At 39.5% G+C, this 25,952-nt stretch overlaps 1 protein-coding gene across 1 annotated transcript; it reads right to left on the bottom strand.

The window, feature by feature from the left end:
* On the bottom strand, positions 1 to 20,516 carry IL7R (interleukin 7 receptor; the record flags this gene model as incomplete). The annotated part of the gene is made up of 8 exons (XM_080698496.1): positions 20,432 to 20,516; positions 16,189 to 16,327; positions 9,694 to 9,851; positions 5,214 to 5,371; positions 2,854 to 3,019; positions 1,913 to 2,009; positions 884 to 959; positions 1 to 498 (listed from the first exon to the last, which is right to left on the bottom strand). The coding sequence occupies exons 1-8, from the start codon at positions 20,511 to 20,513 to the stop codon at positions 1 to 3; spliced, it is 1,374 nt and encodes a 457-aa protein (XP_080554622.1). The 5' UTR covers positions 20,514 to 20,516.
* Between the last annotated feature and the right edge of the window lie 5,436 nt (positions 20,517 to 25,952).

Raw genomic sequence — 25,952 nt, 5'->3', positions numbered from 1 at the left:
TCATTGATTTTGGTAAAAGCTGGACATGGTGACATATGCTTCTTCTTGATTGGGTCCCAGGGAAGTGAGGATGGGCTGTCCTTGGGGGACTGGGGTCAAGGTCAACATTCTTGACTGGAGTCGAAATGGTGGGGGCAGGGTGCTGTTTGTTGTTCCAGGATTAAGCAGCAAACCCTGGTACACATGAGGCTCGTTCTTTCCACCCTCCCTGCCTTCTGGGGACCTGGGGGAGAGGAGTACAGGGACATCACTGACATTCTCAGCCAGGCATCTGATGGGAGAATCTCCTCTGAAAGGTTCTGGGATAATGGCTGCAGTCTCAGCTGGCCAGTTGGGGCCCTGCACACCCGCTTCATCTTCCTGCTTCTCAGGTTCCTCTAGTTGTGCAGGGGGAGTATCTTGGAGAAAAGCTTCTATTTCATCTCTAGCTTGAATGCCATCCACTGCATGAATCTGGCAGTCCAAGAAACTTTCAGGATTGAAACTCACATTCAGGTTCTGCATAGAAAAGGAAAGAGATATTAAATGGCACCAGAGTACTGTTCCAAATTTCACTTCAGGGAAAGGTCTAAGGAACTTTCTGATGAGTTTACTTGGGGATGTCAGAGAACTGCCCATGTGTTCTCCAGCCGCCTTGACACTTCAGGGTTTGAAGTGGCCACTGGTTGTGCTCCCCAACCATGAGAGGCCTAGACGTTCTGAGGTTTGTATCTTGTTTTAGTTCCCTAACTCTGGGGATTAACAGCTAGGATCTTACAAGGAACCCTAGTCATGGGATGCAAACAAGGCCCAAAATTGAGGTTCCTATGTTATTCCTGGGATATCATTCTTGGCTACTGGGATGCCACCAACATAATGCTTCTTTAAGGAGCAGATAACTTACCTTTTTTGGTTTTTTACACAGTTGCTCCAAAGTCTTTTTATGATCAGGGAGACTGGGCCATATGATAGGCTTAATCCTGTAATCAGAGGACACTGCTCAGTGAATGGCCAAGGGAACATACACAGTTGATCTTTCTACTTATTCTGAGCCAGGAATCAGAAGAGCAATGTTCTGGTCTTGGCTCTGCTACAACCAGTGGGTGACCACTGACAAGTGACATGCTTTCTCTGGGCCTCAGCACTCTATCAATACAGAGAGGGATTAGATAAAACATCACTCTTATTAGTCTACTCTAAGACATAACAATGGTAGACCTTTGGGAAAAAGCCCCAGAGAAGAGGGATAATGAGGTTTGAAATTTGCCTTGATGTAATTATGAAACTAAAGTTTGACCTGATCATTTATTTCCAGTGTAGATGTTGACATTTTATTCCTTCTCTTCACTGGTGGTAACTCTTTTGGTCTCATTTTTGTGGAAGTGAGGAATATGTTCTAAGTTATTTCTGGAAACTGCATTAAGGCAGTGCTTTTGAAATTGGGATATTTGCAATCAGGGGATATATAGCCTCATGCTGAGGGCATTTTTTTTTTGGAACATTAAGTAACTTTGTTGCTTTGTATTTAAAGTTAATTTTATGATGAAACATTACTCTTTTATAGGGTAGAATCCTAAAGTCCTATGGGTTAATGTGCTGAATCAAGTCAAAATATCAAACACATTCTGCACTGTCATGGGTGATCGCTTCTATGCTGTTTAGGAGGCTTTAGAAGAACAGTTTGGGAAACACTGGTTAAACAATTCTTATTTGGGCAGGGTGTTTGCTTTATGTTCAGATTATACACTTTTTTTTTGCTCCTTATGAAACAAACTGTGTAAATTTACTGGCATTTGAGAAGGGGATTGTGTTGGAAACTCTAACTCCTCAAATGTCTAATTTTCTTTTGCAGTTCTTATCTATAAGTGGGGCTCAAGTTCTAACTGTCTAGGATCCCACACAATCACCCTCTTGATTAATTAAAGAAAGTCACCTTTTTTCCCATAACAACACACAGGATAAGATGACCAACAGAATCACAGAGACAAAACTCACAATGCCGAGAGTTAGTAAAACAGGATTCATTTCCCCTGTAATACAGGAAGAGATCATAGTTCAGTAAGCATGCAGTGGGGTAGACTTTCAGGATGCTTTTAATTTATTTAGTAACAGGGATTGTTTATTACTTTTTTGAAAGTTGTTCTTTAGTAAATAGGATGATGCACCTGACTTAAGTGGTACCAACTTAGGTGACCAGGGCAAGAATATCAGGCACTTGAACTGTGAAAGTAATGGAGCATCAAAGGTCCACCACCCTCTTCCTGACTCTTCCCACGAAGGAGAAAGAGCCAAAGCAGGGAATGATGAGATAAATAATCACCCTCAAGTTTTTAGTGAGTCCAGAGTGAGGCTAGGACACTAGTATGGTAGAAAGTGTCCTAAGGTCTATGTGAGTGCACTGGGAACCTTTCTGAGCCATATTCTCTGGCTCCTCTGACCATTATTATATCCTGGCCCCATGGATATCTTTATTCTTCTGGAAAAATAGATGTGGGACAGCCACATTGGCCTGCCTACTTGCTGCCAACAAAATTTTTCTTAGAGGGGGCCTTAGAGTGACTTCTAGCCTAAATTGGCAAAAGAGAGGATGTGGGTGGGACTTCTGTTCACAATTAGTAGGAACTCCCAGGCACAACTGAGGCACTAGTGTCACAGCAATTGGTACCAGTTATCAGCCACCAAGGACCCTCCTTCCACTGCTCCTTTATTCTTTATTAAAAGGGCAAAGATGGCAGGCAGACCATTCTCCAAAGAACATGGAAGGACCCCATCCAGGGGAGTCCTAACCTGTAGGCTAGTTGCATCAATCTCCTCACTTCATTCCCACACTGTGACACACTTCGGGAGAACAGGGATCCTCCAGCCCCTCCTCACCTGCAGGATTGGCCTCCGGAGTTCTGAAGTGGGAACTTGGACTCCAATCACTCCAGAAGCCATGAAAATATTCATTGGGAATGGATCGAACTTTAATCTCATACATTGCATTGGGTTGTAGCTTCCTTTGCAGGAGCATCAGCTTTGTGCTGGATAAATTCATGTGCTGAAGAATAAAATTTGCCATGACATTTTTAGGATGGAAAAAGAGGTGTTGACTAAATCTTCCAACCCATTTCAAGTTGAACTTCTTTAGCCATAGAGGAAACCTCTTGAAGTCCTCTTATATTTGTTAGACTAAGGAGCTTAGCAGGAGAATCAGAGGTAGAGTCTATGAGCTCAGCAATGATGTCATGGATGCCCAAAGAGACCAGTTATAGGTGATACTGGGTCTTTCTTCAGGTGAACTGAGGTCTCCCTCAGTTTTCAGTTCCCCCAGGCTCCCACCTTTCCACACTCCAGCATCAGCTAGTGTAGACGTGACAAGCGGAGATGAAAAGGGTAGGCTATTGAGCAAGAGTAATTTCTCTCCAGAAAGACACCATTTTACATTGTGAATGGTAAAATAGAGGTAAATCTCTCCAACACTGTATTAATCTTAAGGAAGGAAGAAAAAGGCTCTAGCAGTTGTATGGGTAAAAAGTACAATTTCATTGTTATGTACATATATTTATTTGACTAGTTCTCAACTATTTATAAAATCTATATATTTATCTATGAAAATTTCCCAGGATTTTTGCTCTTTTCCTATTATGGTATTTGTCTCTGTTAATTACTTATAAGAGCTATGTATATAGATAGTAACCATCCATCAGCTATCGATTAACTGATTAACTGATTGAAAGTTAATTTTTAATTTTCCTATAATTTTGATTATTATATGTTTTGACACAGATAAGTCTATAGTGGACTTTTAACTTATTTTTTCCTTGGCAGTAAATTGATTAGTTTGGAATCATTTATCCAATCCTTCCTTTTTCCAAATAGTTGCTTTTTCATTAGTACAATCTTCAGATGAATAATGGAAGAGGGTAGGATCAAGGCCATCCTATCTATCTATCATCTATCTATCTATCTATCTATCATCTATTTATCATCCATTATCTATCTATCTATTATTTATCATCTATATATCTATCTATTATTTATCTATCATCTATCATCTATCTATCTATCTACCTATCTATCTATCATCTATCTATCATCTATCTGTCATCTGTCTATCATCTATCTATCCATCTATCTATCTATCTATCTATCTATCTATCTATCATATATCTGGGAAAAGGAGGGAAATGACAGGCAGAATATTTCTGTAAGTAGCAAATTGCAAACACACAAGGATGATCCTGGCTTGAGCAAAGAGAGTGGTAGGATAAGTGAGTATTCTTTCAGCCTTGAGAAAGAGAAATCACCATGTCTTTAGTTTGTGTTAAACAGAAATGACAGAAGTTAGGCTAGTGGGTTAAAAGAAACCTAAGAGACTGGAGTACCCTACTTTTCTAACATCTCCTCAGCAAAATAGATTTCACAAACAGCCAGATCATTCCAACCTCTGCCAAACCATGAAGAAAGAGATTGAATATCCATTTGATTATGAAGAGTGAATATTAAGTTGTTACTTCAGTGACTAAGACTCTGAACTCTCAAATAAAAACAAGACAGAATCAAATTTTATGTCTCCTCTTCTCTTTACTCATGTTCCTCTCACAAGTCCCCAAAAGAAACTGTGGTCACGCTTTGGTGCTACAAACCCACAGGTGTGTTTTGTCTGATTTATGTAAGAACATCGTGCTTTTTTTTTGTGGTCCTGGGGATGGAACCCAGGGGCCTCTACTTCTGGGCTACGCCCCTGACTTATTTTATATTTGGAAACAGGGTCTCACTAAGTCGCTGAGAGCCTCACTACGTAGCTGAGGCTGGCTTTGAACCTGTGCAATTCTCCTGTCTCAGCCTCCCAAGTAGTGGAATTACAAGCATGTGTCACCACGTCCAGAAGAACATTGTACTTTTTAAGAATACTTTTGGAGGCCTTTGAATAGTGAAGATCAGTATGATCTCAATCTGTTGTTATCTAAGGAACATTGTAAAGACAAAAAATAGAGCCAAGGGAAACGTCAGAGCTAGATTGGGAAAGGCAGGGAAAGATGCATGTTTCATGGGGGCTGAAGCTGATAAAATATTGGGCGCTGCTCTCAGTGAAGGGTATCTGCAGAAAACAATATCATTAATCCTTCCCAAGGCAATAAAATATACAATATAATAACAAACTATATAACATTAGAAGTGTTTATTGTGGAAGAGTAAAACATAATGACATTAAAAAGTTTTCATTTCATAAACATGACTGAGATACATACCACCCAGTTATTTCCATCTTTCTCTCGGCGGTAGGCCACATTATGCATTAATTGCTTTACATACTTCTTTTGTGAGTGCGATGTATTAAATGTCACCTCAAAGTCATTTGCTTCCTCACGATAGGTGACTTTTATGTCAAAAGGAGCCTCAGGTTTAACTGGAAAGAGAAAAAGAAGCCTGTCTATAGATTCATCAAGGAAATAATTATAATTTTAAAAAGGCTATCCCCGGTGAAAATCATTCTAACCCTTTTTGGGTCAGAATGTAACTGAATGATCAGAAAGCTATCTCTTCTTTTTCTCGGGTTAAAATCAGGACGAGCTGGGCGTGGTGGCGCAGGCTTGTAATTCCAGCCCTTGGGAGGCTGAGACAGGAGGATCGCACGGGTTGGAAGCCAGCTTCAGCTACTTAGTGAGGCTCTCAGCAACCTAGTGTGACCCTGTTTCCAAATAAAGTATAAAATAAGTCTGGGAATATAGCCCGGAGGTAGAAAAAGCCCCTGGGTTCCACCCCCAGTACCACGAAAAAAATAAATAAATAAAATCAGGACTACACTTCCCAGACTCCTTTGCAGCCGGGTGTGGCCATTTGAGTGACTGCACCAGCTCCAGTCCCCTCCTAAACCCTCTGGTGTGTGATTCCCATGCTCAGTCCCCTTCAGCCACCTGGGGACACATGTTGAGAATGGAGGAGCCTCAGGATGGAGGGAGCCCTAAATATTAGAGAACTGTCCACAAGGTAGGAATATCCACCTGGGCCCTGATGGGATAAAGCAATAAAACATTAGGATGTTAGATATAATATGTCTTAGGGCTTTGTTGTTGTTATAGCAGTGCGTATTGTTAATTTCATATTAAAACACATTCTATTTGCTTTTGGAATACTAGAGAACTTGTTACTAACTATCCCCCAAGCAGGAATACTTAAACTCTGAGCTTTCATTCTTCCAATAAAACCACATTATAACAGCATCTTTGCACTTCATCTTGGCTACATAGAAGTGAAGGGTCTGGCTAGCTCCTGACTTCCACAGTGGCCTCAAACCATCTCTGTCACTCTCATCCACATTAACTCTGACCTCTTTGGGAATCTCTTTCTTCTGCCTGCCTGCCTCACAAAGTAGTTGTTAAGATCAAATGTGCCATGTAGGACAAGCCATAGGAGGGAGGGAGGTATTATCTCAGGTAGAAAAAAAAAAAAACAAAAAAAAACCAGAAACGAGTATAATTTCCTAGGAAAGCATCAGCATCAGGCCCCCTCCCACCTTGGGCCTGACACCTCCTTGTCTTGGTGGTAGCTTCTCTCTTATTAGTCTGGAAAGTTAGCTGTCTAGCGATAGATGGGGGCTCTACTTTATTGCATAACTGATTTCAGCACTGTTGTTAACAAGAGGGTGTGTGCCCATCACTCAGTAGACTGAGCTGGATTCTAGGCTACCCCAGCCAGACTTGAGACTGACTTCTTGGTTCAATCAAATAAACCCCTCTGGTGGAGCGCAGTCCAGGTATTGTGTTCACCTGTGCTCTTGTGGTGACTGCCCACATTTCTTCTGCAGTGCCCTAGAGGTAGTGATAAATGGCTATTCTTTGCCATTGAGTATCTTGTAGAAGGGGCAATTTATCTCTTTTTTATTAGATGGACTATATTAAGGGAAGATGCTCTAGAGGGAAGCAGGAGGAAAGGCAGTCAGTGTAATAGAAACAGCCCAACAGAGAATCCCTGGGGCCCCTTACATCCATCCTTCATGTCATTCTCAGCAAAAGCTTCTTTGACTAATTCATGTGTGGGCTTATCTCCCAAGTATTCTCAATACCAATGGGGGGACTGAGGGAAGAACAGAATAGAATAAACATTGATTGCATCCCTACTGAGCACTGAGTGCTTTGCTTATCCTGCCCTTCTCAATTTTTTTTTTTATTGTTTCTAGGGATTAAACTCAGGGACATTTTATCTCTGAGTTACACCCCAAGTCCTTTTTACTTTTTATTTTTGAAACAGGGTCTCAGTAAGTTGTGGAGGGCCTCACTAAGTTGCTGTGGCTGGCCTTGAATATGTGATCCTCCTGTATCAGCCTCCCGAGTCCTGGGATTACAAGTGTGCACCACTGTTCCTGGCTCCTTCGCTTGTTTTCAAACAATAGTTGCTTATCATCACTATACTGTGAGGGGACTGAGTCTCCGAGAGCTTAATTAACTTAAGTTCTGGCCTGTGTCCAATGGTTTAGTAAGATTTAAGTCCCATGCTGTTTGCGTCTAGGGTTCACCCATCTTCCTTTAGCTCTGCTTCCTCGTCCCATTATCACACATCCCCTTGCCTAAAGCCTTCTGGACAGATGCCTCTTTCCTAAATGTGTCTTTGAGCCAATTAGGAAAAGTTCCTCATTCCTCAAGCACCATTTATAAAGATAAATCTGTTCTTGTACAATCTGAACACTCATCTCTCTCTTCTTCCAAGCGATGTGGGGGAGCAGGAAGCTGTCCTCTTTTTGGGAAGGGGGGCACCCAGAGAAGAGGAGCAGGAGAGGGAGCAGGGCTTGCAGGGGGCTATGGATCTGGGATTCTTAAGTTCAAACACACTGAGTGTTGTGTGCATGTATGTTTCCCTCACACTGAACCTCAACATGATGTACAATTACAGTGCACCAATGAAAGTATATTAGAAATAAAGTCAGTTAAGTGGTCATCCCACTAGGGCGATGTCACGTTAGGAGCTGGGGCAGTGCAAAAACTCAACATCTATCCATAGAAGTCTGGTCTCCATATGACCAAAACCCAGCTTGCTCGTGCCCCAAACTCAGAGATATCTTCTTATTACCCAAGACAGCACTTCCTTACCCAAGAGATCTCTTGGGTAAGAGATATCTTACCCAAGGCAGCACTTCCCTGCTGCGCCCAGCATTACTGTGTGCTCAACACGTGCAAACATCTTCTAATGTTCCTTTTTTTAAAAACTACTTCTGCTTCCTCCCTCCCAGATAGTTATTCACACATGGAACTTTTGGTTTCATTCTTTGTTCTGTCATCTTGGTTATGCAAGGCTGAGCTAGGGTTGTTACTCTCTTGTGTCTCTAGTCAGTATTAGAGTATTACTCTCTTACCTTTAACTTTCTTTTTTGGGTAGCGAAGGGGGTTGGGAATAAGGAAATAAAGAGCCACAGTAGCCAGGCGTGGTGTCACACGCTTGCTTGTAATCCCCGCGCTTGGGAGGCGGAGACAGGAGGATCGCGCAGGTTCGAAGCCAGCCGCGCTCGCTTAAGAGACCCTGTTTCCAAATAAAAAATATAAAATAGGTCTGGGAGTGTAGCCCAGAGGCAGAAGGGTTTTCAGGAACCCCAGTACCACCGATAAATAAATAAATAAATAAATAGCCACAGTATTTAAAACTAGCAAAAGAATGCATCTTCTCAGGCATTTTGAACAATCTCCCAATACATATTGTTTTATCTGTGAATCTCCAGAGGTAAAAGAGACACAAATAGATAATTTTTTATTATACCAATTCAAATTGTAATTCATTTAATATGTATTTTTATCATCCATTTTTAGCAAAATGTAAGATGTGCGTGCTATTCAAATCAGATTTGGCTATGCTTCACTGCTCATTAAGATCCTTATGAAGATATGATAAGTTGGCACTTAGCTAGGTTATGGCGCTCTGTTGTTTGGCCAAATACCTACTAAGGGTATTGTTAAAAATCCATCATTTGAGTGAAGCAGATGACTTTCTATAATGTGGTGGGCATCACTTAATCAGCAGAAGGTCTTAAGGATAAAGACTAAGGTTCCCTGAAAAAGTGTTTCAAGAATACAAGATGGAAGAAAATCTGTCTGTGTCTTCTGTCCTGAAGAATTTGGACTCAAGACTGCAAGATCCACTCTTATCTGCATTTCCAGCCTTCTGGCTTACCCTTACAGACTTTACATTTGCTAGCTGCCACAACTGAGAGTCAATCCCTGAAATAAATCTCTGTCTTCTAGCTATCTCTCTATCTCTTTCCCTATCCGTCCATCTCCCTTCTACTGGTTTTCTTTCCACTAGAGAAGTCTGACTAATATGAAAGACATGTTTACTTTGTAAAATAGCTTGACAATTTAACTTAACACACTCAGAATATTGTGTGGCTATATGGAGAAGGAAATCAGGAGGAGGCAGGTTGGGAAGGAAAGGACATGCGTGGGTGGACGAAGGAGGCTCGGCCACAGTTGGACTCTTCATACTGACTTGCTCTTCTCTGAATCTGTAGGTGTCAAACACACTCTCACAGCTCAGCTTGAAGATCCTCTGAATTCTCTAGCAGTAAAAATTTGTCGTGTGTCAAATTTTTCATCTATTAAAACTTCAAATTGCATCAGGGAATTTGCTGTTGTTTATTGCAGATCATTTCCACGATTTGCCTACTTTTAACATACAGAGATCTAACATAGCGTCAAGAGATATGCAAAGTAAATGACAACCATATCCCCGCATGCCACTTCTTACCTATATTGATTATTTTCATTTGTTTGCAAATTTTATTCTTTCTTCCAAGCTTCACACATACATTACTGTCTCCAAGAAGTAAAAACCTCTGTGTCTTGACGAAATATTCTTCTTGCCGCTTATTGAAATTTAGGCACTGTATCCCCACAAGGTCCCCGCTATAGAAACAAAAAAAGCAATCGGTCTTGATTCAGGTAGGAATCTTGGTAGAAAAATGTGCCTCTGTGTAAGTGTGCTTACACACACACACACACACACACACACACACACACACACACTTAAGTCATAAAGACTGTGTTCTAGAAAGGTGTAGAAGGTATGGATGTTTTTATGTGAACTTGATGTGTATATACTTTTCTCTGCATGTATTCATATGAGTCCTTTATAGGACAGTTTCTGGACTCTGTACAGAAACAGGAACATGTGTGTGTGTGTGTGTGTGTGTGTGTGTGTGTGTGTGTCCAGCTTCAGGATGGAATTTTGTACTCTTGGACTACTGTAGACTTTGAGTGAGTGGTTAAACTCCTGCGACTACAAAAACCAGAGACTGGTGAAGAAATTATAAGTAATTGATTGAATGTATTTATTATTTGTGGAACATTACTTAGAATGACCTCTCCCACAGCTGGGTGTGGTGGTGCACGCTTGTCATCCAGCGTTTGGGAGGCTGAGACCAGAGGATCGCGGTTCGCCGACAGTATCAGCTACTTAGTGAGGCCCTTCTCAACTCAGTGAGACCCTGTTTCAGAAATAAAAAAAAGACCCAAACAAACATAGGGCTGGGGGTGTAGCTTGGAGATACAATGCCCCTGGGTTCCATCTCCAGTACCGCAAAAAAAAAAAAATTACTTCTCTTTCTTCATTATATATGCAAATATCTTGGTAAGCCACCACCTTCTTGGGTTTGCAGTTGTTCAGGTTTTGAAAAGTGTTGTGTGTGTATTTAGTTTCTAGAAGAATGTGTCCTTACTGGGCTTTCCCACTTGGGATAAAGTGAAAATAGCAAATTTTAAGGTAAGCTAAATGGATACCAGGGAAAAAGTTTGAAGGAAATGTTGGGTGCAAAAATCTGAAGGTGGAAACTTTGTCACCAGGAGACGGATAAGGGTAGAAGGTGACTAATGGGAGTAGGGCCCTAATTCAGGGCCTCAATTTTAGGTACCTCTGTGACGTGGAGAAACCAAAAGGACAATGGCTTTCAGTTCAATCCTTGAGTTTAGATTACATTAAGAAGTCAAGCATATGTGACTATTCAGTTACGGATCCTAACCTGTAGTACGTTTCTGGTACTTCAGGAGTTTAAGAAAGATTGAAAATGGTAGCTCAGCTCATTCCTGGTTTTCAGAGAATGACATCAGAGGATCACTGCATGGCTGTCTGGTGAGCCTGAGCACCCTTTCAGGGCTGTTGAACTCCAGAGCTGCCCCCTTATAGAAAGCAAAGTTAGGCTGTGAAACTAAGATAAGCCGAGAAGATTACAGCAAGGCAAAAAAGATGCCTTGCTTTGAACCACTGGCCCTTATTTCAAGTGGTTGGAAGAAAAAGTATCTCTGTGAGAAGTCTTACTTAATCCAATTCTATCCCATTCAATTAAAACAATTTACCTGCTTGCTAACTGTGTATTACTTGAGTTAGGATTGTTCTAGGGCTTTACTATCCAACACAGTAATCAAGCTTGAAATATGGCTAGTACAAATCGCAATGTGATCGCCTAGCGTGGTAGCCCACGCTTGTAATCCCCGCGCTTGGGAGGCTGAGGCAGGAGGATCGCACAGGTTCGAAGCCAGTCTCAGCTACTTAGTGAGGCTCTCAGCAACTTGGTGAGACCCTGTTTCCAAATAAAATATAAAAAAGTAGGTCTGAGAGTATAGCCCAGAGGTAGAAAGCCTCTGGGTTCTACCCCCAGTACCACCAAAAAAAAAAAAAAAATTGCAATGTGATCTAAGTGTAAAATATATACTAGATTTTTGAAGATTTAGTATAAGAAATAGTATAAAATATTCTACTAATATTTTGTTCATATTGATTAAACATTGAAATGATAGTATTCTGAATACATTAGGTTAAATAAAATATATTGTTAAAATTAAAGTTTTACCAATTTATTTTTTCTTTTTTAAAAATGTGGCTACTATAAAATTTAAAATTACTTACATGACTAACAAATCTGTGGATTACATTATATTTCTGTTGGTTGTAGCTATTCCATGGTGTGTGTGTGTGTGTGTGTGTGTGTGTGTGTGTGTGTGTGTGTGTAGGGTATAGCAAATATCCAAGTAGTAATTGGCTGGTAAATTTGATCCTGTAGGATCTCCCTAGGAGACATTGACCCTGGTCCACTCATACAAATCTCCTGACTGAAAATAGGGTGAGACTCTTGGGAACCAGGTAACTTGATTTTTTTTTTTTTTTTTGTGGTACTGGGGGTATAACCCAGAGGCTTCCTACTTCCAGACTATACTCCCAGACTCATTTTATATTTTATTTGGAAACAGGGTCTCACTAAGTTGCTGAGAGCCTCACTAAGTAGCTGAGGCTGGCTTCGAACCTGTATGATCCTCCTGTCTCAGCCTCCCAAGTGGAGGGATTACAAGCATGTGCCATCATGCAGGGCAGGTAACTTGATTTTTAACTCCTCCTCCACATCTGCCAATCTTGCTTGTATGGTTTAGTACAGAAGATGCATTTCTCTTGTTGGCATGAACAAATTGGCATGAACTTCTTTTTTATTTTTTCATATGAATCACACTGAGATCGGAAACAAACGAGTCTAACCTCAAAATAAAAAAAATATTCTTTGTTTTGTTTCTATATTTACTTTTATGTGTACAACCTTTAAAACATATTTTCAGCCGGGCGTGGTGGCGCATGCTTGTAAACCCCACGCTTGAGAGGCGGAGACAGGAGGATCACACAGGTTCGAAGCCAGACCCGCTGGCTTAAGACACCCTGTTTCCAAATAAAAAAGTATAAAAGTAGGTCTGGGAGCATAGCCCAGAGGTAGAAGGGTTTACAGGAACCCTAGTACCACCAAAAAAAATTATATATATATATATATATATATATATATATATATATATATATTTATTTATTTTCAATGAAAATCAAACCGCACCCAGAAAATTAAGTATGTTTTACAGGCACCTATCATATGGCAGATGCTCACCCCTTGTGTCCCAATGCAAGGTAATTGTTACAATGGTAAACCTAAGTATTTCTCTGGATCACAGAGCTGGTTCACTGTTGCTAGTTGATTCTATCCCAGGTAACTTTTTCTAGAGCCTCTGCTTTGACACTTGAGGATTTTGAGATCTGGCTAGAGTTTTGGTGAATAAAAATATTTTGGAAAAAAATTGGGGGGGCAGTTCCCAAAAGATGAATTTATATTGATATGCCATCCACTGGTCCTCTTGGTTCTCTCAAACCTCTGCACTCCTCCCCATTCGCACTAACTCTCATAGATCCTAAGCCCAGCGTGAATATTTATATCTTTAGGATTATATCTGTCAATGTGAAGTAGTCAAACGATGGGCTGGTAATCCAACTCTGTGAGCTTTATTAGTCCAAGTCCATCCATGAAATCAACTCACTGAATTGTAACTAACTCAACTTCTCAGTCTGGGAGACTGGTGGCCAGATCAGGGCAGGTGGTAGATTTATTGCCTCCTGAAATATGGCACCTGGCATCTACCAACAGTTTTACTAGTGTAGCAACTTCATCAGCATGTATTACTTACAGCAAATCCCAATTTTTTATTTACAAATTTATATTCACAGGAATAAATATTCCCCCCAACGATAGTTTCATTGTGGAAAAGAAGCCTAATTAGCAAATACACTGCTCTGTTTAGGTGAATTCAATTGCTTGTTCTGAACTGTGGAGGTGCTCAAAACTCCTGCCTAAGGTACAAATTCCTCTCATGAAGATGTCCACTCTGTAGAAGTACTTGATTTACTGAGAATTTCATAGTTACTATTTCACACTAACATGCCCTAAGGTAATTCCTTCCCAACATAGATATCTGAATCCAATTGGAATACTCAAATGGATGTTCTTGAACAGACTAAACTGTGCTGGGCGTGGTGGTGCACACCTTTAATCCCAGTTGGGAGGCTGAGATCAAAGGATCACAGATTTGCAGCCAACCTCAGCAACTTGGCGAGGCCCTTTGAACGTTGTGAGACCCTGTTTAAAAATTAAAAAAGCCGTGCATGGGCACATGCTTGTAATCCCCGTGCTTGGGAGGTGGAGACAGGAGGATCACGCAGGTTCAAAGCCAGCCATGCTGGCTTAAGAGACCCTGTTTCCAAATAAAAAATATAAAATAGGTCTGGGAGTGTAGCCTGGAGGTAGAAGGGTTTCCAGGAACCCCAGTACCACACACACACACACACACACACACACACACACAAATTAGGGATAGGGGTACAGCTTAGAGGTAGAACACTTCTGGGTTCAATCCCTAGTACCACCACCCCAGCAACAACAACAACAACAACAACAACAACAACAACAACAACAACAGAATCAGACTTGCTCTCAGAGGAAGTAGGCAAGTTTGTTCAAGAGAATGAGGAAACAGTCAAATACCATGAATGAAAGTGGATAGAAAGGGCAGCCTCTGCTTGGCCAAGAGAAACCATGGTGATCATCAGCAGTCTACCCACAAGCTGGTTGAGAAAACCAAAGTCAAACCTCTGTGTAAGAGGACATTTTGCCCATAGAGTGAGCTCATCATTTGAATGAGACCTTTAGCTGTTTTAGCATAGTCTAGTTGCAGTGTGGATGCGGGAAATTGTAGGCTGTCATCTCTGGAAAATGTTACAGATGTAAGCCAACAGAGGCCAACTGAGAACACTCCACAGTATCCCCATTTGTGACCACATTCACCCAATGACTGCATAAACAAATACTAAAAACTGTAAATTAAAGTGAGATGCAAGTCAGAGCTTATTTGGACTGTGTATATGGTGAGGAGTTGCCTCAGCACCTGTGGATTTTAAAAGTTCTCTTTTAGCAGGGCATGGTGGCCCATGTCTGTAATTCCAGTACTTGGAAGACTGAGACAGAAGGATTGCAGCTTTAAAGTTAGCCTCAGAAACTTAGCAAGTCCCCATTTCCAAGTAAAAAATAGAATAGGGCTGGGGTGTAGCTTGTAGGTAGAATGCTTTTGGGTTCAATCCCAGCACCACACACACACACACACACACACACACACACACACACACACACACAAAACAAGGCTGAGAGTGTAGCTCGGGTGGGTGGGTGGGAAAGTCCTCTTCTACTACTAGTGGATCTTGATTTTCCTTATTAGAAAAGTAACTAAAAATTGGGTCATCTTAATGTAAATATGAATTTGAAGAGCCCTTTTTTATCTTGGTAGTAAGTTGTGACTTACTTTCCTTACTGGAAATGAACCAGAATTAGGGTCATCTGATATGAACTTGGAGATAACCACAAGCTAAGATTCATGTGATAGTATATTTTTCCAAGTCACCAAAGATAGCAAAACTCAGCAACACAAGATGATTGGGGGGGAGGGAGCAGAGAGGAGAAGGTAAGTTCCTTACCTACTGGCAAACTGAATGCTTTCTTTTTCTTTTACTTTTTTTACCCTGAGGCCTTATTAAACCCAAAGCCAATTTATTCCTGAAAATTTCTAGAAAATTTACATTGAGTGAATCATCCGAATCCAAGCTATGTCAAGAGGGTAAAAGTTTTAGGTGCATATTCACAGAATTATGATTTAATGCCTCTTCTCCATTACTCATTATATACTAGATGTTTATTCTGAGTACTATACATGTATTGAACTTTTTAATCTTCATAACCTTTCTATGAGATGGTTTTCTGATTTTATAGGTAAAAAAAAACCCAAGGTATACATTAGTGATATAACTTGCCAGGTCAAGAAGTTAGTAAGTGCTGGTACTGGGATTAGAAACCAAGCAACTTGCCTGGAAAATGTAACTTGAAGATACCAGCCTGCCCTAAATTGGGCAAATATATTTTGGGGGAGGGCATTGAACCCCGGGGTATTCTACCTCTGAACTATACTTCCAGTCCTTTTTAATTTTAATTTTTTGAAACTGGATCTCATTAAGTTGCTGAGGACCTTGCTAAGTTACTGAAGCTGGCCTTGAATTTGTGATTCTTTTTGCTACTTTGCCTGGCACAAATAGATTTAAAAAGAATATCCTAAGACAAATAGGATTTAAATTTTGCTGTGACACTAGGAGGGATATGGAATCTCCAAGATCTGTAGTGTTATTTGGCTGTAACAGTCTTGGAAACTGGCAGGGAAAGAGTGAGCATTGCTCTTTTTTAGTCTTTTAGAGAAAGACAAAGTATTCTAGGAGACTATGGGGAATTCATTAGATTTTAACATTTGATAATTAGGACAGATATTTCTTCCTTTGCAGCTACTGAAAAGAACACATGGAAAGAGGGAGAGGATTTATTTCTAGGCACCGTGGAACCAACTTTCTCACCATATTTCAAGTTCCAGATTGGTGCTGTTGATGTCCCGGTCATCAAAGGTGCAGGTTAGCACATGCTGGAATCCATCCACTTCTAACTGACTGTAGCAGGAGAATGAGTAGTCATCCGATTCTGCGTCTTCCAAGTCTCCTGAGGAAGAACAAACACGCAGCTGTTAATGAGGCAAATAAGTATGTTCTTTTAACATATGCTAAGACCTTAATAAAATGGCAGACATAAACAGATGACTATATTTTAGCCTAAGGAAGAAAATTCCAAAGGCAAATACAAGATAAAGGTTTCAGAACAAAATAAAAACAAAGATCCAGTGTTCAGTGTTTTCTAACAGAAAAAAAGTTTGTCATAGTTAATAACGTTCAAATATTTTAACCATTGAGTTACTACATTAGAGAACTAGAAGGAGGCACTGAAAAGACTCCTGTATTTAAACTAAAGTTTCTTCTACATTTGTTGCATTGGAACATTTGTATAGCTCAGGAAAGACACACTGGAGTCCCATCATTCAAGTGCGGCCTAATCTAACCTTTATTATCCAACCTTTATTGATCCAGTTTCAATATTAGACTCTATTACCATTTTTATTTATTTCCTCCCAAGTATTTTTTTAAATAAAAAAGATACTACCTATCTATAGTCAGAAGTTCACTTGTTTAGAGGAATTTCTTCTCTTTGCCTACAAAGGCATCTCAAATAAAAGAAGTATTAATATCTGCATTGTTTCACAACTTAATACAACTTGTCTTGAACTACTTACCTTGGCAAACATATTAGGTAAAATTAGATCCTGTGAGTGTTATACACAATGCCTCTGTTCTTATATACTTTTTAGAATTAATATTATTTCTTACAATGTCTGGGATAGTAATATTCCAGAAGAAATTGAAGATTCAATCTTTCTTAATCCATTTTTGGTTAAGTACAATCTACAATGTTTGATTTCTTAAGCCTAGAGTAGTAGATCCTATGACTAAGTTGACATCTCACATGTATATTTTACAATATTTAATAGAAAAGTGAGGCTAAAAAATCTTCCAGCATATATACCCCAACTAGGGCCACAGGAAATCCAGAGTAAGCCATCCTCAGAGGGCCTAGTTTGTGAGCCAAGTGTGACTAATTCTAAATATTTTAATCCATCAATATTAGACATGTGATGCTTCTAAGACTTTAAAATGTACCCAGAATATACTAAAATGGGACCCCCGGTGAGTTTCCCAGAGACCCTGGGAAGTCCAAACTATACTCTTTCTACTTAAAGAACCCAGTAACCCTGTGGGAAGGTTAATAATCTGGCTGTGAATGGGCCAGCCAATTGAGTGACAGGCCAGTTCAGTCAAAGCAACAAATCTGCACCAGGCCAGTATGAGGGGGGCTGTGGCTGCTCCTCACGTCCACAGGCAATTCTCTTTCTGACCATTCCCATTCCACTGGCTCCTGGTGACAGTGCCAAGTGCTCAGCCATGTTCATTTCTAATTCGATAGATTTTGTGTCTTTCCCTAAGAGCCGGCCCCTTCCTAAATGGCATGATTTGGGGTGGTTTTAGCCTGCCTTTACCTAGCAGTTCTCGTACACTGTCTTGGTCTTTTCTCTTCTCTGGACTTTCTACCAGTCCTCTATAATTGAAAACAATTATTTGAATTCAGACATTTTGTGGGTTGGCTTCATCTCCATGATTTTTCAATATATAACATAAACCATAAAGAACATATATTAGCAGAGAACCAGGCACTGGGCAGGTAAAAGGAGTCCCACTGGCCTTAGCCATCCAGTCTGACAAAGAATGTTTGCTGTATATCCAAGTCACTGCTTGTCCATATTTTTCTGCACTTAAAATGGCAATGTTCTAAGAAGCAACTCTTTGGCTCTTTAGCAGGTGTTACTGGGCGAAATATCTTTGTAACCAAGAAAATTCCCTCCACCTACTTGTAAAGTTGCATGGCACTGAGCACACATTCTTGATGTGAAATGAAAATTTCTTCATGGAAAGTAGTATAGTCAGTGGCTAATAATTTTGGTGTCATTGCTGGACAGATGTGGGTTCAGCAATGACGTAAAAAGAAAACAACCCTGGCTAGTCTGAGTAGCTGGTTCTCTGTTAGTTCACCCAACTTCCCAGAGCCTCAATGTTCTGATATGTAAACTTAGGTTATAGGAATTATTGGATGGATCTATACAATGACTTAAAGTACAGTAAGCACTCAATAAGAGCTGTGACCAGCATTGTATTTTTGAAAAATAAATAATGAAAAAGCAAAATAGGAATTCTAATTCTAAAAATGAGCATGAAACATTTGGAGTTCTCTTGAAAAGAGATAGTGGTGGTCTCACTATGGTTTTGAAATTACATAGAACTTTTAAACATGGAGTTACTCTATTATTCTTTCAGTGCTCTAAAACCAATGTTATTAATATTAAGTAAATACCCAAGGATAAAAATTAAAAAGTTCTGATTATGGAAATGTTATCTTTTAAATATATATTATAGACAGAGTTTAGAGACTTCTCTGCTGAATAAAATTAGCTGAATAATGGTTTAAGTAGTTTGGATTTCTAAAAAGTATACTTTTCTTCCTTTGATCTTTGTGGTAATCAGAGGACTAACTTATCTTTCAACAAACAGCAACTGATTATTTTGTGAATTCCATACAGGCTGAACTGGGAAGTATTTTGATATGATCATTTTCATGAGTCATGATGTTTCTAAAAAAAATTTGAAATTTTAAAACTTGAAATGAAAATCCAGCTTATAATTCTTTCTTTCTTTCTTTCTTTCTTTCTTTCTTTCTTTCTTTCTTTCTTCTTTCTTTCACCAAAAAACATTTTTATAAAGAATACCCACTAGAAATTTTACAAATATACATGCAGCATATATATATGTGTGTGTGTGTGTGTATATATATATATATATATATATATATATATATATATATATATATTGCATTTGCCTTATCAGTAAATTTTTAGAAAGTCTGGTTGGATTGATGCTATCATGGTAAATAAATATCAACAAAAGAATTAATGAATGTCCACAAGTTTAAAATATTTAAAAATAATATTTTCAAATTATAATTTGTAGTTTGTACAATTTTTAAAAAGGGAAGGGAAACAACTTTCTTTGAAGCCTAATTTGAAAAGTAGTGTTCATGTTTCTGATGCATCTGTCTTTGTGCAAACCCATGGAAACATTTAGCATAGGATAATGCTCATCCCTTACAAAGTGATTCACACATGGTCACACTGTCAAAAATATCACCCCTCTTGCCATTCCCATCATGAGAAAATAGAAGGGCTTTCCATCCTTGGCAATTAGCAAGTAAATTGACTCAAAATAGCAAAACAAAAGAAGCATGACTAAGGAAACATTTGTGGACAAATGACTTGAAATCTCTAAGCTGAGTCATTAGGTTGGCGTGTTGATATTGTCTGCAAGGAAAATATTTCTTAACTCTTAAAGTGAAAGGGCTTAACTGGTAAAAATGAACTGGTGGCTCCTGCTGCTACCAGATAAGTTTGTCTACAGTTTTGTTTGACTCACCATACATTTATTAAATAGTCTGGATCTGCTTCTAGGTCCTAAGCATTTTAAGCATTACAAAGAGAATTATTACATATGATCAATTTGTTGCGTATGGAGGCAATTACATGTATTTCAATGAGACAACTCATTCTAATGTCTGTTTAGTTGTTCACAAAGAATCTCACACAAATCTGTCAAAACCATTTTGAAGAAATGGTCACATGTTCATCAAATGACTACTTTGTTCCAGACTCTGACTTAGGTGCTGAGATATAGCCTTAGTCAACGTATGCAAAGCGATTGCTCTGAACACGATTGTTCATCATGAAAAGTTATGCTTTCAGAGAATCTTAAAAAGCCAAACAAAACAAATCCATCTTGATTTCCTGACAAGGTTAAATTTTGTTATAGATTTCTCAGTAAGCCTAATTGTAGCATTGACCTGAATATTCTAACAGCAGAGTCATCAATCAACATTGAAGATCTGAATTTCCAGAGTCCAAAACATTCCTTTCGACAGCCATGAGGTGTTTTAAACCACCCACAGTATTGTCCCCAGGATGGAGGTTAGAACGTACAAAATGACTGGATACATGCTAAGTTCTTAAATTCCACAAAGACCTGACACCTAGCTCAGGTCTCCCAAGGAACTGAGGAACCCAAAGCACACATGAGAAATAATCTACAATCCTTAAAAAAGACAAAAATGACTCACCGTTCTGCTCATAGCCACTCTCTCCAGAAACGACTTGAAGAAAATAGAACACCATGCCAAAAGCTGTACTTAGAATTGTCATTCTGAGAGCGAAAGACAGAGACAGAGCGCACGCAGAAGTGTGAACCTGTGTGTACAAATGAATGAGAGAAAGAGAGGGAGTCTAGGTCTGCAGCTCTGTACTTACTTAACCACAGACAGAGGGAAGTATAAACACAGCATAAAAAAAGGCAAGTGCTAGAAACAGGAAGTTTGAGGAGAAGGACTGCTGTTGTAAGCTGAGTGAGAGGAAATGGAGAGAGAGAGAGGGAGAGAGGGTTTTGAATGACTGTACATGTCGGGGTATTCTTTGTAGCGCCCAGCCTCAAAGTAAGGTGGTAGCTTTCATATCTAGCTTCAAGTGACCGAAGGCTAGAGTTGTAAAGGCTCATGAGGCAAAAATCAACTTACCAATCAATTGGTTATTTGGGAGTAAGTTTAAAGAGAGATTCTAATCTCTTTAAATAAAAGTAATTAGCTGGGTGTGGTGACACAAGCTTGTAATCCCAGCATTCAGGAGGCAGAGACTGGAGGATTGCGGTTTGCAGACAGCCTCAGCTACTTAGTGAGGCCCTTCGCAACTCAGTGAGACCCTGTTTCAAAAAATAAAGAATAAAACATAGGCTGGGGGGTGTAGCTCTGAGGTAGAATGCTCCTGGGTTCTGTCCCCAGTACCGCAAAAATGAATGAATAAATAAAAGTAATTAAAATGACTTCTTTAATTAGAGTTAAACAAAAATAAGAATAAAATTAAATTAAAAATTTAAAGTAATTTATTATGGGTTTATTTTAAAAAGCTTACCTCCAACTTTTAAGTTTCACAAGAATAGCAGTTTTTTTTTCTATTTTTGTTCTCTGTGCATTCATAGTTTTTATTCATACTTTACTCCTCATAGTAAACATTCAAGAATTGTTTAATGCAGGTGTTGGGAAACCATGGCGTAGGCTCCAAATTTGGCCTAGCACCTGTTTCTGTAAATGACATAAACATTTGGGACATAGTCTCACACATTTGCTTATTGCTAGCAGCTGCTTTTGTGCTCAGTGTCAGAGCTCAGTAGACAAGACAGAGATTCCCTGATGTATAAATAGTAAAATCATCACCACTTGATTCTTTGTGGAAAACATCTGCTGATCTCAGTTGAAAGAGAAAATAGTTACTCTCTCGTCATATTTAAAACAGGATTCGAGTTGTGAAAATTGGATTTCCACAAAAGTTTTAAGGAATGCAGAGTAACTACAAATCATGTTGATATCTAGGTATACAGGGCAGAAGCCTGATACAGTGGTATAAACAGTTCAGACCTCCCTAAAGCTGTGTGTCAGCCATGTTGTGTGACCTCATGGCTTCATGGCTCCAGTGGTGATGTTTGTCAAGCCTGGCTAAAGTCTTGGTAATTGTTGGATTTTTTTTTTAAGCCATCATCAAGACTATTAGGGTCATAGTAGTCCTGTTGTTAACAGATAATGCTTCCCATAGGACACACTTCTGCTCAGATATTCAAAAGAATCCTGCAACCTGGCTTTAGGTCACAAAGCAGTGTTCTCTTGATTCACAGTGACTCTGTTTTAGAAATAAACTGCAAGAGTTGTCATCATGAGACCATGAGTTCAGACCAGCTGAGTGGAAGGGAGCCATGAACTTCTGTTTGATCCATGTCATTGGTATATTGGTGCTCCGGGCCTATAAAAATGGCTAAATGAATCAAAATGAACAATATTTCTCAAGATGTGAAGAAAAATAGTCTCTGGAAGTCTCATTATTAGAAATATTCTAATGTTCTAATAAAATGAGAAATCAGGGGTAGAATATTTGCACCAGCTTCTGGAAACTACTTGTCAGGTTTTTTTTTTTTTGAGATGCTATTTTTTATTTTTTATTTATTTATATTTGCATTTTTAAATTTAAATTTTATTTTTATAAGTGGAACATATTGAGAGTGGTGTACATTTACATTGTGCTTCATGCCCTTCCCCCTGCCTTTCTCTCCCCCCCAATAGAGAGTGTCCAGGTTAATCATGTTGTATTTATGCTATTACACATATTCGTATGTAGCTCCTCCATTGAACAACCTCAGCTTTCTTCCTCTCCTATCCTTCCATTCAAGCTTTGCTGAGATTTCCCCTCCATCATCTGGAGTCCCTCTGGTATTACCACTACTCCCTAGCTTGGACATATTAGAGAAAACATATGTCCCTTCTCTTTCTGTGCTTGACTAATCTCACTTAACATAATATTCTCTAGTTTCTTCCATCTTCTTGAAAATGCTATTATTTTATTTTTCTTTATAGCTGAATAGAATTCCATTGTGTGTATTTCCCATAATTTTGCAATCCATTTATCTGTTGATGGAGATATAGGTTGGTTCCATATTGGCTATTACAAACTGTGCTGATAGGGGGCTAATATCCAGAATATACAAAGAGCTCAAAAGACTCTACACTAGCAAAACAAACAACCCAATCAAGAAATGGGCAACTGAAATGAATAGACATTTCACAAAAGAAGAGATACAAATGGCCAATAGATACATGAAAAGATGTTCAACATCACTAGCCATTAGGGAGATGCAAATCAAAACTATGCTGAGATTCCATCTAACCCCAATCAGAGTGGCAAACATAAAGAAATCAAACAACAACAATTGCTGGTGAGGATGTGGGGAAAGAGGAATTCTTTTATACTGTTGGTGGGAGTTCAGAGTAGTTTAGCCACTATGGAGATCAGTATGGAAATTCCTTAGAAAACTGGGAATAGATCCACCATTTGATCCGGCTATACCACTCCTGGGTATCTTTCCAAAGGGGTTGAAATCAGAGAACTACGTTAACATATGCATACCCATGTTCATAGCAGCACAGTTTGTACTTGTCAGTTTTGAGGCAGACTCAGAGACAGATGTGGTTTGTACCTTCATTATCCCACACTGAATAGCAAGTCCAAGGGATACTTCAGAGAAAGAACCCAACTAAAAGAGACATATTCAATCTCTTCCATTTGTTTGGACTTTTCTTTTTTAGGCATTTCAAAACACCTCTTAAATCAAACGAAGAGTGATGATTTTGTGCATATTATAATAATTTGTGCCCACCTACCTAATCTTATTTTGAAAATTTGGTTAGAAAAATCATCAGCTTTATTCACAAAAATCGGTATGTCTTGTGCATTTAGCTGAACATCCTTTCTAGAAAGCTGTAATTGTATTTTCCCATGAACTAATTAAGCATTCAAAGAGAAGTCACAAGTTATATTTATCCAGTGACCCAGATCTCATGTACTACTCTAGGATTGCCACTCCCTGGATGAACAATGGGGTTGTATCTCTTTAAATTCTCTTGTTTATCATTTATGTGGACTACCATTTTGATTGTATCTCTTTCCTTTAGTTGTAAAGATGTAAAGGAACAAAGTCAAGACACAATATTTTGGTACAGCATGTGCTAGTTTGCTCAGGGGATTTCCACTGGTGTGCTTACCCTCTACGGGTGGGGCAGGAGATGCTGAAAGGGCCTCGGAGAGAGACCTAAATTAAGTGAGGTGAGCTCAAAGCAAATGAGAGGCACCACTGACTGAGTCTTCTAGAGACTGTCGAGGGACCAAGGTGCTGGCTCTTTTCCTCCAGCTAGGACTTGTTAGTCCTTTGAGACTTAACAAACCCGAGGAAGAACAGCCTGGCTCCATTTGTTCCCTAGATGCAGGCTATTTTCTATATTGCTTTGTCATTACTATTTGTGAGAGTAGTGCTGGAGAGGGACAGACAGACAGACAGACAGGATTATGAAGACTGCAGGGCCTGCAACTGTGAAGTCAGAACCTGGCCTCAGACTGTGGGAGAAGCAAGTCCTTGAGCATGACATTGCTCCACCATACAGCTTCTGCTCTCTCATGACCTGCTACTCCTCTTTCCCTTTTTTTTCTTTATTTGTTGTCTTCTTTTGTCTCATAAGTTCCTTGATGTGATGAACCATTACAAATGAAATTTATTTTATTGCTTCTCACATACAATCAGAAAACACTGGTCATAAAAGTCCTAACTAACCAATAACAATTGTCTCCTTTTCCCTCTTCCTCCTCGTCCTCGTCCTCGTCCTCGTTCTCGTCCTCATCTTCCTCCTCCTCCTCCTCCTCCTCCTCCTCCTCCTCCTCCTCCTCCTCCTCCTCCTCTTCTTCTTCTTCTTCTTCTTCTTCTTCTTCTTCTTCTTCTTCTTCTTCTTCTTCTTCTTCTTCTTCTTATCTTCCTTATCCTCCTCCTTCACTTCTCCCTCCTCCTCCTCCTCCTCCTCCTCCTCCTCCTCCTCCTCCTCCTCCTCCTCCTCCTCCTCCTCTTCTTCTTCTTCTTCTTCTTCTTCTTCTTCTTCTTCTTCTTCTTCTTTTTCTTCTTCCTCATCCTCCTCCTTCACCTCTTCCTCCTCCTCCTCCTCCTCCTCCTTCTCCTCCTCCTCCTCCTCTTCCTCTTTTCTTTTCCTTTTGTATTGGAAAAGCTTATATGGTATTCCCATATAACTGGTAGGGCACCAAAGTGATCAGAAAGCTGATCTGTTAGTGATATTTCAGGTCCTGGCATGTCAGAAGAATGTGTGAATTCTTTATTGATTGTTTGTTGTTCATTGTTTGCTAACTCAAAGTCTAGTCCAGAAACACCCAGCTCCTCAATCTTTTCCCCAATCAGTAAGGGCAAAAGCTTTCCTGGGTAAATTCACGTTGAGCATCTTTAATTCTTACTAGTCTTTACCATTTGGACGTATCCCTCAGGGACAGAAATTTCATTTGTTTTCTTTACAGAAGTTATAAATTGAGTGGGCTAGATAGCAGCACATTATCCTTTATAGCACCCAGAGGAAGTGAACTGTTGCCAGAGCCCAAGTAATTTTCCGAGTCAGTTTTCAGGTATAGTTCAGGTTTAGTTCATTAAGTGGCCCTTACACGGTTAAGTAACTTGTCCAAAATGGGAATGGTTGATAATAAAGTGAGCTATTGCAACAGAAATATCCTGGGGAAAATCTAACATTCAAAAAATACTCAAAAATTCTACATTCTATAAAATTTGAGTTAAACTGGGCATGGTGGAATACACCTATAATCCCAGTACTTGGGAGACTGAGACAGGAGGATTACAGGTTTGAGGCCACCCTTAGCAGTTTAGTGAGGCAGGCCCCATATCAAAATAAAATATAAGCAGGGCGTGGTGGCGCACGCTTGTAATCCCCGCGCTTGGGAGGCTGAGACAGGAGGATTGCTCAGGTTCGAAGCCAGCCTCAGCAGGTTTAAGAGACCCTGTTTCCAAATAAAAATATAAAAAAGGGCTGGAAGTATAGCTCAGAGATAGAATGCCCCTGGATTCAAGCCCCAGTGTCACAAAATACATACATACATACATACATACATACATACATACATACATATGTCAATAAATAAATCTGTGTTAACTGTCCAATCCTACTGACAATTTACTTTCCTTAGTTAACCGATTCTCTACTTAAG

This window comes from Muscardinus avellanarius (genome assembly GCF_963383645.1).
Source record: "Muscardinus avellanarius genome assembly, chromosome: 1".
Lineage (NCBI taxonomy): Eukaryota > Metazoa > Chordata > Mammalia > Rodentia > Gliridae > Muscardinus > Muscardinus avellanarius.
Note: the sequence above shows the minus strand (reverse complement) of the source record. Positions and strands in the feature narration are given on the sequence as shown.